This window comes from Helianthus annuus, chromosome 7 (assembly GCF_002127325.2).
Source record: "Helianthus annuus cultivar XRQ/B chromosome 7, HanXRQr2.0-SUNRISE, whole genome shotgun sequence".
NCBI lineage: Eukaryota > Viridiplantae > Streptophyta > Magnoliopsida > Asterales > Asteraceae > Helianthus > Helianthus annuus.
In genome coordinates, this window is record NC_035439.2 from 13118622 (window position 1) to 13133669 (window position 15048).

General features: G+C 41.4%; 1 protein-coding gene across 1 annotated transcript in view; it reads left to right on the forward strand.

The window, feature by feature from the left end:
• The first annotated feature begins 5187 nt into the window (after nucleotides 1-5187).
• Nucleotides 5188-15048, forward strand: part of LOC118480154 — a 28847-nt gene continuing 18986 nt past the window's right edge. The window contains exons 1-2 of the mRNA XM_035974863.1: nucleotides 5188-5446; nucleotides 5564-6171. Coding sequence (XP_035830756.1) covers nucleotides 5188-5446; nucleotides 5564-6171 — 867 coding nt within the window. The remainder of the gene's footprint in view (nucleotides 5447-5563; nucleotides 6172-15048) is intronic.

Consider the following 15048-nt stretch of genomic DNA (forward strand, 5'->3'; position numbering starts at 1 on the left):
TGTTTTGGGTGTTTATATTCCTTATGTCATGTATTTTTATTCATTCACAAAAAAATTGGTAGAAAGAATTAGGTGGTGTTTGTTTTTTGGCCCGAAGCACTTCTGGCCACTTATGTCTGCGTCGCGCAGACGCGCGCAGACGTTTAAGTGCTGCAGCTTGTTTGTTTTCTCGCAGACCTTTCATTAAAAAAGGTCTGCGAGACCTCTTCTTGGCACAGATATTGACCCATGTCTTCTATGGTCTGCTCACCTCTTCTCACCTTCTCCTCTTCTCCCTCCAGACACCACCTCCTCTGCCACCACCTCCACCTCCGCCGCCCACCTCCACTCCGCCAGCACCTCCCACCCCTGCTCCGCCACCACCTCCACAAATCAACAGAATCAACGAACACCATAAACCCCTGTTCATGTTCCTTCGACACCCTCAAATCAACAGAATCAAGAACACCTCCATCTCCGACACCCTCTCTCTCCTCCGCCGTTAAAACCCACCACCATCGTCACTGTCAATCCCCAAATCGAAACCCCCAAATCCACGATCTCTCTCTCCTCCCTCGATCTCTCTCTCTCTGCCTTCATCTGCAAATAAAACCCCCAAATCGAAACCTCCAAATCCACCATCATCTTCATCGCAGAGAGAGAGAGAGAGAGAGGAGTGTTCTATGGTGGTAGTGGTGGTTGCGACGGGGGTGGGTGTTCACTGGTGGTGGTGGTGGTTTCGACAGGGGTGGGTGTTCTGTGGTGGTGGTGGTTGCGACGGCGGTAGATGAGGGCAGAGAGAGAGAAGAGTGGTGACGGTGGTGGCTGTGGTGTAGTGGTAACGGTGGTGGCGGTGGTGTAGTGGTGACGGTGGTGGCGGTGGTGTAGTGGTGACGGTGGTGGTGGTAGATGAGGGCAGAGAGAGAGAAGAGTGGTGACGGTGGTGGCTGTGGTGTAGTGGTGACGGTGGTGTAGTGGTGACGGTGGTGGTGGTAGATGAGGGCAGAGAGAGAGATCGAGGGAGGAGAGAGAGAGACCAGTGTGTGTGTTGTGTGTGTGAGAAAGGGTTTTGTAGAAGTAAAAAATCAAACCCTCTTCTCCTTGCAGACTGCAGACATTTGGTCCACCTCTTCTTCTGCAGATGCCTGCAGATGTGGTCCGCAGACTGCAGACCTTTTCCCGCAGAAAAAACAAACAGCACCTTAGTGAATCTCGTTTGTATTCATCTCTCAGATCTTCTACCCAGAACAAGTGGTATCAGAGCCACGGTTTTGAAAGTCGTTTACCGAGAAGGGGAGCAGCCCCTCGCTGGGCTGCAATGGCAGTAAAAAGGCGAGAAGCGAAAGAGAGTCCCCAACGAAGGAAAGTTTAGTCCCCTATTTATTGAAGATAGAAAGTTCCCATATTTAATTTAATGAAGATAGAAACCAATATGGATGCTACTAAATAGGTCATATGGAAGAGAAAATCCTAAAAAGTCAGTGACGTTTGATTCATGTGAAAAAGTGAATTTGGTATTATGGTCAAATATAATGGTTAAAGAGTGGCATATGTGATGTTAGGAAAAATAAGGGTATCAATTTGTTTAGGCATTGCATGAAGATGGTTGTATGGATAGGTCACGTGGATATGTTGTAATCACATGATATTGATGCATGCATATGGACAAAAGATGAATTAGAGATAGACCATTTGGTATCAAATATCGATCCCGTTCTCGTTCTGTACCGATCCTGTCACACCCTGGCTTTGCGGAAGCGTGGGTTAATTTGGTGTGACTTCTTAATACCATAGCTTAATCACAACAAAGCTATATGAAAGTAAAACCATGCAGAATCATCCATTAATTAAAGTCTTAAAAACAAAATACCACAACATTGTTTTGAAATGCAGACACATGCATCGAGTTTACAATACTACAAAATAAAAACATTGTTCTTAAGACGCAACCACATCATAAATTAAACACCGTTTAAGACTTGCGACTCGTCCAGGTAAAAGTCGCAATCCCTAAACGAGGATGATCCCATAACTCTAACGCAGCGTGGAAACGTAGCATACCGTGCCAGATCCTTAGTTCCCTGAAATACATGTAAGTTGGAAAAATCAACAAAAATTGTTGAGCGAGTTCATGTGTAGTGAGTAAGTAAAACCTTTGTAAGTATAAAAACCCTGGTATGTAGCAAATAAGGAAATAAAGAGATCACAAATGGTTTGCAAGGCCATTGATATGTGTGAAGTGCAGTAGGAAGACTCAAACCTAGCAGATTTTTGCGTCGGGCACAAAGTCACCCCGAGGTCCGTTCTGTTGGGCCTGGGGCTGGGCTCGCTACACCCAGATAGATCTACCGCTACTGTCCCTCGGTCCTACACTGAGGATTAATGGCCTTCAGTTCCCGCCTACCCACTCACATGATCTAAGTAGTAACCCTCCTTACGCTAATCATACCATGTGTAGAAGTACTCGTAATCATAGTAACATGTATTTCACCCCCGCAGTTTAGGAAAACTGAAAACAGTTAAGAGAAAAGGGGGACATGAACTCACCAAAGTGCGTCTCTAACTAGAATCTCCCGTCAACCTGCTGTGCGACGACCTACACGTACTAACTTCTATTAGACGGACGGCCGTGCCTTAGCTTAAGGTTTAAGTTTTTGGGAAATAGTTAGACAACTATTTCGTGATTACACTTTGTAATTATTTGGTAAATATATTCCTTCCCAAGGATGGGTGTTTTCATACATGTGCGTTTATGTATCTTTAAAATATATTATTAAGTCTCACTTAAAATATATTTTAATTCTTTCTCCAAAATATAAATATTTTTCCCAAAAATATTATATTTTATTCCGTATGATTTTCCAAAATAATACTTTTGTGAAAATACGCGTTTAAGAGTATTTTCTGAAAATACTTAAGTTACAGTTAAAGTTCAGGTGGTAATAATAATAATACCGGTGTAACTTAAATATTATGAAGGCGTTCGTATTATTTTGGAGTTGTTACTTTTCAGTGTATTTCAGTAATATTATTTTTACTCTAAAAATAATATTTATGTAGTTCACAAAATAATCATAAAAATTACACAAGTGCTATTATGAAAAATACATATTCTAAATATATATTTTAGCAAGTTTTATTTGTGAAAATCCCACCTCCGACACTTAGAAGTTTTGTAATAAAATCAAGGCGAAATTTATTTGGGAAAACAAGTTAAAAATATATTCATAACACTTGCTGTAATAATATTTTCCAAGTGTTATATTTCTGAAAAATTTCACCAGAATTTCCTCTGTAACTGGAGGTGGCCACGCTTTCTAGCGTATCATTTTCTTTTCAAAATCCAATCAACAATTTTCTCAATCAACAACAAACAATACTCAAACCATCAACTAGTCAAAATAGACATAAATCGCAAACACATGAACTTGTGGGTTATGTAAAAGTGTGTAGTAACCTTCCAATATTTGTAGTAGATCTTTCTATCTTTATAAATAAAGTCGGTTTCTTGTGATCTTTATTCTTGAAGAAAATACATTTTTACAACTTCTAGGTCAAATATTACAAAAATAATTCTTTGTTAAAACCTTTCGTTACACAAGTGTCTACACACTTGTGTGTTCACAAAATCACCTTTGTTTTAAGAAAGATCCGGCTTCTAAACATGATTTCATTTTACACTTGGTTCTTCAAAAATACCACTTGTAGATCTTTAGATCTACTAGTTTAGAACTTCATTATATAAGAAAAATCACTTTTACACAAGTTCATGTTCATATGTAGTAGTGTTCATCATCTAGTCCTGTTCATACTTTAACATACACTAGTTCATGTTCTATGAACATGACCTAGCCGGGTTAGATGACGATCCGAACTACTACTAACATCAACCAACATAAAATAATCATAACAAAACAAGATCCAAGAGTTTTACACTAATATTCATTCATTAACCACCATGTTTATCATTTTTAGTAGACTTTAAACTTTGTGTTAGAACTTTTGAGATCGTTGATACTTGTGCTGGATTAGTTTAGTAGTAGTTTGTAGCTAATTAGAATGTGCAAGGGCTTGTTTTGTAATTATCTAATAGTAATGTTCCTGACCTAGTGTAGATAAGATTCCAGCAAATTTATAAATTTGCTGGCTGATCAGGAACACCCTATATATAGCCCATGCCTTGTAACAAACTCAAGCTTTTGGCTCTTCAATGAATATTGGTGTTGTTACATTCTTGTGTTGATCTTGTGCTCAAATCTGATATCCAAGGTGGTTTATTGTTATATCTTATTGTTTGGATTCAATACAACACTTGTTGTATTCATTAATCCTTTAGCTTCACCTTCATCTTTGAGTCTTCTTAACTTTTCATATCTCAAACACCTAATCAATAGGTGTTATGGGTTAAAACAACCAACCACTGTGATCCAGATACGTTTTGGGATATACAATTTGGTATCAGAGCCTTAGTGCTCTTGGTTGTTGTGTTTTTGTTAAGATTTTTCATAGTTTTGAAGGTTTTTCAAAAGTTTCAAAGTTTTAAAATTTTTGGACCTCAAATGGATTGATTTGGTGTGGTTAGTCGATAGGTTGTTGTTAATACATGATTAGGGAGTCATTTTGGACATTTTGATGTATCAAAACATGGTTTTTGAGCTGTTTTTGGGTGATTAGAGGGTTTAAGTTCGTGTTAAACCCTCTGTTCAGCGAAGTTAGTTTGAAGCCAGCGAAGAATTTTTGAATGTGGCGAAATTATTTTTGAATATAACAAAATCATTTTTGAAGATAGCGAACATAGCTTTGAATACAGCGAATTAGATCAAATTGCTGAGAAATACATCGCAGAATCGCTAATTTCGCCGATCATCATTCGAGCGAAATTACTGACCTTAAGCGAAATAGTGTCTAGTATCCCTTGAGCGAACTTATCGAAGGCGACTTCGAGAACTGTGATATTGAACCACAGCGTTCTTATTACGGTTATCGGCGGAATTAACCTAACTATTGTCTGTGTTCTGTTTTGTCAGCGAAATTACCGTGATCGCTCGTGCAGGACGGCCCAAAAATGCTAGCGAAGGTCGAGGATCAGTCAGTGAAGCTGTTCAAGTGTCTTCGGTCATCGGCGAAATTAAGTTTATTACTGGTTTTCTGTGACTCTTCAGCGAATTTAACGTCTGATCAGCTCAAATTTGTCTAAAACAAGCTAAGATGTCGTTGAATCAACTAAGTCCAATTGCTCAAGCGGAACTTGAGACTGGAACCACCACTCGTCCACAAAAGTTTAAAGGAGCTGAAGACTTTAGCACTTGGAAAACTCGCATTCAATCGTTCTTCGAGTACACGGACTACAATCTGTGGCTCTCTGTCACCGCTGGACCCCATATTCCAACGGTAGTTCGAGGAGATGCAGTAGTTGCTAACAATGATGCTACTACCTTCACTGATGAAGATAAGGCTCTTATCCAACGTGATCGTCGTGCTCACGCTGCTCTAACCATGGCTCTATCAACCAACGACTGCAACATGTTTGAGGAACACCGAACTGCAAATGCACTCTGGAATGCATTGATTGAGTACTATGAAGGAAATGAAGAACTGATCGAAAGCAAGAGAGATATGGTGCAGAAACAATACGACATGTTTTGTGGAGTTCGTGGAGAAAGTCTTTCTGACCACATCAGTCGCTTTCTGAACATGATGACCAAAATGAAGAAGGCGGGAAATCCTGTCACAAATCGTGCTGCAATAAAGAAGCTACTAGATTCACTTCCCAAGGAATGGAGCCTACAATGCATGATGATCAAGAAGGATTTCCTCAACAATCCAAATCCTGTCACTCTTTCTGATCTGATCAACACCCTAAGAGCCTTTGAAATGGATGTCAACAAAAGAGAGATGAACACTGCTGGATATCAATCAAAGTCAACTCAAACCTCAGCTGGATTGAAGAATGTGGCATTTCTTGCTTCAGGGGGCATTACTCCACAAGCTTCTGACTTAATCTACGCGAACTCTTCTGCAAGCGCATCAAAAGCCCCACAACTTGTTGAGAAGACTATCACTGTTGACACTCAAGCGTTGAAAGTGTCCACTGAAAACGTGGCACTCTTCAACACATTCCTGAGCAGCTATGAAGCCCTAATGTCTGGGGAACTGAAAAAGGAGATGTTCACTGCTGAAGACATGTATCAGGTTGATCCAGATGATATGGAGGAAATGGATCTGAAATGGCAAATGGCCATGATCACTTTGAGGTTAAAGAAATTTCAAGACAAGACAGGCAAGCGTTTGGGTCTTGGAAAAGATGGCTTTGACAAATCTAAGCTGAGGTGCTACAACTGCAAAAAACTAGGACATTTCAAGCGCGATTGTCCTCTGTTGAAAGAAGGAAACAGTGAAACCACTCCTGCTGTAAAGCAAATCACAGTTGAAGAGAACAAGAACAATGTGTCACACCCCCAAAATCCACCCGCGGAGTACCACCGCTTGGAGGCGTGACATGACCAGGATCTTAACCACCAATCATATTGAACATGTAATATAGTTAAGTATAGCGGAAGCATTTAAGTAAACCCAAACATAACTAATAATATGTGAAACATCATAAGTGTTCAAATAGCATTCACGATCCTTTGCCCACAACGACCTGCTCCTCCCTGTGCAAGCTCCATAAAGTACCTAAGCCCCTGCAAAGCATGCAGCAAATAATCAACAAACTAGTTGAGCGAGTTCACAACAAGTAAGTTCGTAACAGTAATATGTATGTTCATCTAGTGGGGGCTTCCCATACAAGTATATACTATTGGTGAGGGATTCTCACATTTATCCTTAACAATGGGGGATTCCCATTATGTACTTACTAGACTATTTTCAACCATGTGTTCTTCTTAATCCGAGAACAGGAATACGTACAAGGTCACGCAGGATTTACGTGAGTGCCCTTCCCCGAGGACAGTGGTACGCGAGGGGTTTACGCAGGATTTACGTAAGTGTCCTTCCGTGTCACACCCCGATTTCCACGTGTCTCACCGGTGGGCCCGGTGGGGGATTACCGTGACGATGTTGGCAACAAAATAGTCAAACCACACAATTATATAATGCACAGCGGAAGCATAAGATAAATATATAAATTTCAACCTCTAATTGTAATATCAAAATGTATTAAAGGGGTTGAATATATCCATAGTGGATCGTAAATAAACATAAAGTATTGTTCCATCAGATACTGCAATCAAGCTTGCGAGACTTATCACGACGCTAGGGAGCTAATACCAGCCAATTTTCGTTTAGGTACCTGCACTTAATCTTTTTGGGGAAAATACGTCAGTTTACACTGGTAAATACATTCAACTGACACATTTGAAAATGTTTATTAAAATTGATTTGAATGCACAAGGCACAAACTCTTTATAACTTGGGAAAATCCATAATGATCTCGTGAACGTTTTACATGTTCTTTTATGCGTTCAGTAGCCCGGGTCGTGCCGGGTTAAAGATTTATAGACACACCACGTTTGCGTAAAACCGTAGTATAAAAACCAACGGCTACGTCTTTTAGTTTTTAATGTCGACACTTTATACCGGGTGTACGCCTACACCGGGATGTCGATGGTCGTGGCCATTTCGTAAAATGATGCCAAGGATATCCGGGACAACGGTCATTAAACCCCCCAAAGGCTTATAAGCAACAAAACTGTTTAAATGAGCCGATCATATTTAATCAATTAACCACCTAAGCGATGGAATTATATAATGCTCAATCAAGCGGTATTAATATACCGTAACCCAAGCCCATATAGGGGAAATAAGTTAAAGTATTTACCTTTGCAAGTATAAATCCTTAATTTAGATCAAGTCACCGATAGCTTTTACTGGGGCTCCTAATCTGGAACGAAGGTTTTAATTAACCTCTTAGAATCCTAACGGTCCTTATATTAGCCGTAGCTTAAACCGGTTGATTCCGATACATAGATATGGTTAATTCGCACGAAAAGGCGAAAACCGAGAATGGAGTATGATTTGGACCCAACAAGTTCATGACTTGTTTTATATGGGTTTATAGTTCATACTCTGGATTTTGGGGTTCAAATAATATAATTTGACCCATATCGGCTAGTGCACGAAAACTAGTTCCATGAGCCGTACCGTGTGCGCAAATAGGTGAAACGGTTAACCATAAGTGTCCTATGCTTATTTCCTAAGTCAATATGCCTTAAAAGTATTTTGGTATTAGTAGGATACCTTCCGTAATGCCCGTAACGAGTTTAAGTTTATATTATGCCCCGTAGGGGCTTTTCGGTCATTTTAAAGACTTTAAAAGGGCTTTTCGAGTTCTACAGGAAATCTGAATTTCCCGAACAGCTTATAAAGCTTAAAATACTTTATTTATTATTTAAAACCAGTGGCAATTGGAATCGGGTCAAAAGACCTTGTAGAACTCCCGTTTTGGCCAAAAAGGGCGTATTCGGTATTTACCGAACCATAGCCATAACCGCAGGTTATGAGCAAGGTAAAAATTATTAAAAATCTTTAAAATTCCCAAAATATTATTTTACCACAGTGGGTAAAAGTTTTGGTGACGAAAACTTGGGTTAGATGGGCGTTATGCTAATCGCGCCGTTAATTACAAAACTTTCTTAAAAGTGCGCTTTTTAGCATAACTCTCATTCTAGACCTCGGATTGACGTGAAACTTTAAGGACATGCTTATAATTTAATAAGCAAGGTTTTGGTCCGTTCACGTGTCCGAAATACTCGTTTTAATTTTAAAAGGCCGTTACGGTCAACTTTTAGGCGAATGACGGAATTGCGCAAAAGACTCGGATAACTCATGAACCGACCACAGAGGTTTATACCAACATGTGACCTGGTCCTAAGAGAGTCCTAAGGTATATTTATACCTCACTAAAACGGGTCAGAACTGAAGTCAAAGCAAAAGTCAAACTTTTGCGACTTTCGGCTCCGAACCGGTTCAATATAGTAAATGATCGATTCAAACGAGCGCAAACAGGTTTATATACTTATTATCATGTTTTATGATTGTCAAAACAGGTTCCATAACATATACATTACAGATTATGCATAAATCGCTAAAGTAGCTTTCTGTTGACTTTTTAACCGCACGTTTGACTCGACATTTGACATAGTTAGAGTGGTGATCAGGGGGAACCATTTTAGAGGTTTATTACCCACATAAATACCAACTCATAACCACTTTTGATTCGTCATAAGACTGAACCATTACTGATTTATTGTAAAGTCAAACCGTAGTTACGACGGTTTGGTTCTTAGCCATTTACTAAGGAAATGTGGAACCACAAAGGGTTAGATCACTTACAGAGGTTGTGTTCTTGCTTATGGAGCAGAGATGAGGACTTGAGAGCACTTAGGATGATCAAAGATGTGAGTTTGAGTTGTGTGAATTGTTATGAGCTTAAGGCATGCTATTTATAGCCAATGCCAAGCAAACATGATCATTACAACACTTACAATCAGACCAGAGGTGATGGTAGGTGTCCCCTAAGTGTTATGGGTCAAGTGTAGGGTGCCCATGCCCCATTTGTTGGTTATTGATCGTTCAAGGCTCCAAAAGTCAAGAAAACATCAACATTCTGCATCTGGGCACTTTACGCGGCCCGCATGGGAGTTCCCATGCACTATAACGCGGGTCGCCTGAGTTTAATAAATCAGATGCGTAATTGAGGTGGCTCGCGGCCCGCCTCAACTTAAACATAACCTTCACGCGGGTCGCGAGAGGTTAAGATTTCAGAATTTTTAAATCTTTTGTTATGATTACAGAATCTGGCCATTAATAACGAAATCTTTCGTAATGATTTACCTGACCTTTCGGTTTTGAAGGGGTAACTTTGCGGTTTAGCCCTCGGTTATTTACCGATAGGGGCCTCGTGTTATTCACCCGCATTAATAAGTCCCCGGTTTATTTATTAATTATTCAGAAAGCCTTAACTTTCATAATTGACGCTTTTAACCCTTCTCGTACGAATTTGAGTATAACTCTTTTATTGTAGAACGGAACTTTGCGGAATTTATACAGTATATTCTAGTGAGCGTATAATACTGTTACGAAGCCTTGGGAACGTTAAAGGGTCACTCAGAGGTAATTTTAAACATGTTGACACAGTTAACCCCTGTAGTTCGTAATCTCTCACTTTCTTCCGCGTTTCGCTTCCGTTCAAATTATGATTTATTCGTTTGAAGGTACAAGCATTTATTTAGGGTTACTATACAGTATATTTACCCTTGTTGACATTTATAACCCTCGAATTTATATACTTTCAAGGTTTGTCAAAATTAGTCCTTTATTTATTATGGATGCCACGTGTAATCAAATGACACGTGTTAACACATCATTGGACACAAAAATTCGAGGTGTTACATCCTCACCCCCTTAAAATAAATCTCGACCCGAGATTTACTCAAACAAATAGGGGTACTTTTCTTTCATTGTAGCTTCGACTTCCCACGTATATTCAGGACCTCTACGAGCATCCCATTTGACTTTTACAATCGGTACGTGCTTTCTGCGAAGCTTCTTCACCTGTCGATCCTCAATCGACAAAGGTTTTTCTATAAACTTTAAGCTCTCATCTATATGCACATCTGTGTGTGGAATCACCAACGATTCGTCGGCGAAGCACTTTTTGAGATTGCAGATGTGGAACACATTGTGAATTCCATTGAGCTCTTCAGGCAAGTTCAACTTATAGGCAACTGATCCGACCCGTTCAATGACCTCAAATGGTCCTATGTATCTCGGACTCAGTTTGCCCTTCTTGCCGAAACGCATCACCCCCTTCCAGGGTGACACCTTAAGTAATACCTTTTCACCCACTTCGAAGTGAAAATCCTTACGCTTTGGATCAGCGTAGCTCTTCTGCCTATCGCGGGCAGCCTTGAGACGTTCCCGGATCTGGACAATCTTGTCCGTCGTCTGGAAAACAATCTCTGGTCCCGATAATTGGACCTCTCCTACTTCCGCCCAACAAACAGGCGATCTGCATTTCCTACCATATAATGCCTTGAAAGGCGCAGCCTTTATGCTGGTGTGGTAGCTATTATTGTAGGAGAATTCGATTAGGGGTAGGTTTTTATCCCAGTTACCACCTAGATCGATCGCGCATGCACGAAGCATGTCTTCTAGCGTTTGAATAGTACGCTCACTTTGACCGTCCGTCTGTGGATGGTAAGCCGTACTAAAATTTAAACGCGTGCCCAAAGATTGCTGGAAACTTTTCCAGAAATGAGATGTGTATCTAGTATCCCTGTCGGAGATAATAGACACAGGTATGCCGTGTAAGGCTACAATCTTATCAACATAAAGTTGGGCTAACATATCGGAGCTATACGTCTCCTTGATGGGTAGAAAATGAGCTGATTTAGTTAGCCTATCGACTATGACCCATATTGTATCATTTCCTTTCCTGGTTTTGGGTAACTTGGTTATGAAGTCCATAGTTACGCATTCCCACTTCCACTCGGGAAGTTCAGGCTGTTGTAGCAAGCCAGACGGCTTTTGGTGCTCGGCCTTGACTTGAGCACAAGTCAAACACTTTGCTACGTGGGCGGCTACAGACTTTTTCAAGCCTATCCACCAATAATTTGCCTTTAAGTCTTGGTACATTTTGTCAGCACCAGGATGGACTGAGTATTTGGAACTATGGGCTTCCTGGAGAACAACATCTCGTAGTCCTCCATAAATCGGAACCCATATACGTCCGTTCAGCCTAAGAATTCCATCCTTACTAAGAGTCAACTGCTCCTCAGTTACTCCCAGCTTTTCATTAGGATAATTAGTTTCCAACACAGCCTCACGCTGCGCAGCTAATATCCTTTCCATCAAATTATTTTTAACCTCAATGCTCTTGGCATTGATTCGAATGGGTTTTACCCTTTCTTTTCTGCTTAAGGCATCGGCGACTACATTCGCCTTGCCGGGATGGTACCTGATTTCACAGTCATAATCATTCAGGGTTTCCATCCAACGGCGCTGTCTCATGTTCAACTCCTTCTGGTTGAACAGGTGCTGGAGGCTTTTGTGATCAGAATAAATCACAAATTTAATACCATAAAGGTAATGTCTCCATAACTTTAGTGCAAATACAACGGCACCCATCTCCAAATCATGGGTGGTGTAATTCTTTTCATGCACCTTTAATTGCCTTGAAGCATAGGCAATCACCTTGCCCTTCTGCATAAGCACACACCCCATGCCTGTGTGTGATGCATCGCAGTAAACTACGAATTCATCTGTACCCTCAGGTAAGGTTAACACAGGTGCGTTGCTTAGCTTCTGCTTCAGTATTTCAAAGGACTCTTGCTGCTTTGGGCCCCAAATGTACTTTTCTTTCTTCTTGGTCAAAGAAGTCAAGGGTGCAGCAATCCTTGAAAAGTTCTCAATAAACCTCCGGTAGTATCCTGCCAATCCCAGGAAACTACGAATTTCGGTAGGCGTCTTTGGCTCTTGCCAGTTCATGACTGCCTCTACCTTAGCGGGATCTACTTGGATACCACGCTCACTCACAACGTGTCCTAAAAACTGAACTTCTCGTAGCCAGAATTCACATTTCGAGAATTTGGCGTAGAGTTTCTCACGTTGTAGTAATTCGAGAATGCAACGGAGGTGCTTCTCGTGGTCAGCTTGGTTCTTGGAATATATAAGGATATCGTCGATGAAGACTATGACGAATTTGTCCAAGTACGGCTTGCAAACGCGGTTCATGAGATCCATGAACGCAGCCGGTGCATTTGTGAGCCCAAAAGGCATCACTAGGAACTCGTAATGACCATAGCGAGTCCTAAATGCAGTCTTGTGTACATCTTCATTTCTGACCCTTAGTTGATGATAACCCGACCTTAAGTCGATTTTTGAGAAGTAGCTCGCTCCTTGCAGCTGATCGAACAGATCATCAATCCTTGGCAAAGGATATCTGTTCTTTATGGTAACTTTATTCAGCTCTCTATAGTCGATGCACAACCGCATCAATCCGTCCTTCTTCTTTACAAATAGGACAGGAGCTCCCCAGGGAGATGAACTAGGTCTGATAAAACCTTTCGCCAGTAGTTCATCCAACTGGGTCCTCAGTTCTTTCATTTCCGTCGGAGCTAATCTGTAAGGTGCTCTTGCTATCGGAGCCGCTCCAGGAATGATGTCAATTCTGAACTCCACTTGTCTATCTGGTGGCAAACCAGGTAGTTCTTCAGGAAAAACCTCGGGGTATTCAGAAATGACAGGAAGATCCTCTATCTTCGGCTTAGGTTCTTCAATTATAACCTGAGCCATGTAAATTACACAGCCTCTGTTCAAACACCTAGAAGCTTTCAGCATAGATACGTCTTCGGGCAATCCGTACTGCGTATCTCCTCGAATGGTAAGCGATTCACCACTCGGAGTCTTTAGCACTATATGCCTTTTGCCGTAAATGATTTGGGCCTGATTACGGGATAACCAGTCCATGCCTAGCACGATGTCAAAACCCGCTAATTTGAAAGGAAGTAGAGATAAAGGAAAAGAATGGTTCCTAATGGACATTTCACATCCTTCTAGAACAGTAGAGACGGTTTCTATCGTGCCGTCTGCTAACTCTACTTCGTATTTCACGTCAAGGGTTTTGATAGGCATATTTAGTAGTTGGCAAAATTTCTGGTCTACAAAGGACTTATCAGCGCCAGAATCAAATAGTACCCTTGCAAATATATTATTTACGAGAAAAGTACCTGTAAGCAGATTGTCGTCCCTGACCGCTTCCTTTGCATCCATGCGAAAAACTCTCGCATTTGACTTCTTAGTCTCTTCCGCCTTCTTGGCATACTTCGGGCAATTACTCTTTATGTGCCCCTTTTCGTTACAACCATAGCAGGTTGCATCCTTTATCTTTTTGCACTCCACGGTCTTGTGATCCTTGGACTTGCATAGCCCACAAGATGAAGTCTTTTGTTGCGACTGTGAACCAGACGCAAACCTACACTTCCCGGAGTGAGGTTTCTTGCAGACCTTGCAGTGAGGTCTTCCATCAGCTTGACCCTCCTTCTTTGCCTCCGACCCTCTCTTGCCCTCACCGTTTCCACGGTGCTTTTTCCCAGACTTTCGTGAGGTATCATCCTCACGTTTTCGCTTTTCAGCCTCCTTGCTCCTTTGTGCCCTCAGACGGACAGCATCAAGTGTAAGAGACAAGGAGAGGTCAGTAACTGACCTGAAGGTCGTCGGCCTAGAGGCCTTCACACTGGCCTTGATCGCCGGCTCTAAGCCCCCAATGAAACGGGCAATCCTTCTAGGTTCCGGTGTCACAAGATATGGCACCAGACGTGACATAGTGTTAAAACTTGTCAGATATGCTTGACAATCCAGGTTTGTCATCACTAGTGAGACAAAATCCGCCTCAATCTTCTCGACCTCGTGCTGAGGGCAGTAGTTTTCTTTTATGAGGGCAATAAACTCCCCCCATGATATTTTGTATAAGGCAGACTTACCTGAAGCCTGCACCAGAGCTCTCCACCACGCCAGGGCCTCGCCCTTGAATGACTGGGACACAAACTTAACCACGTCCCTCTCAGCGCACCCGCTGATGTCCACTATCGTGTCCATCTCGTCTAGCCAGGTGATACAGTCAACCGCACCTTTCTCCCCTGTAAATTCACGGGGCTTACATGATACAAAGTATTTGTAGGTGCAACCCTTAGCACTCGACGCATCAGTATATTCTCTATTGCGATGAACGCTGTGCTCAGTAGACGAATGTTTGTCGTCATCTTTCTTGGGTTCAGAGGGTGGTTTGGAGTGTGTCTTTGGTTTAGAGGGTGGTTTTGACACGGTTCTGCCTTGGGACTCAGTATGTTGACGATCAATAGCTGCTTGAACAGCATTGTCAATCAGAGCCTTCAGTTGTGCGCCTGTCAAATGCACTGACGCATTGTCATAGTCATCTTCATTCGTGTGGCTGTTCTCTCCATTGGGATCCGCCATCGTAACTTGAATCTGTTACAGAAGATAACAAAATTTTATTTAGGAGATTGTTATATGATTGTCTTTTATGACAATTCGTCAACCATGGTA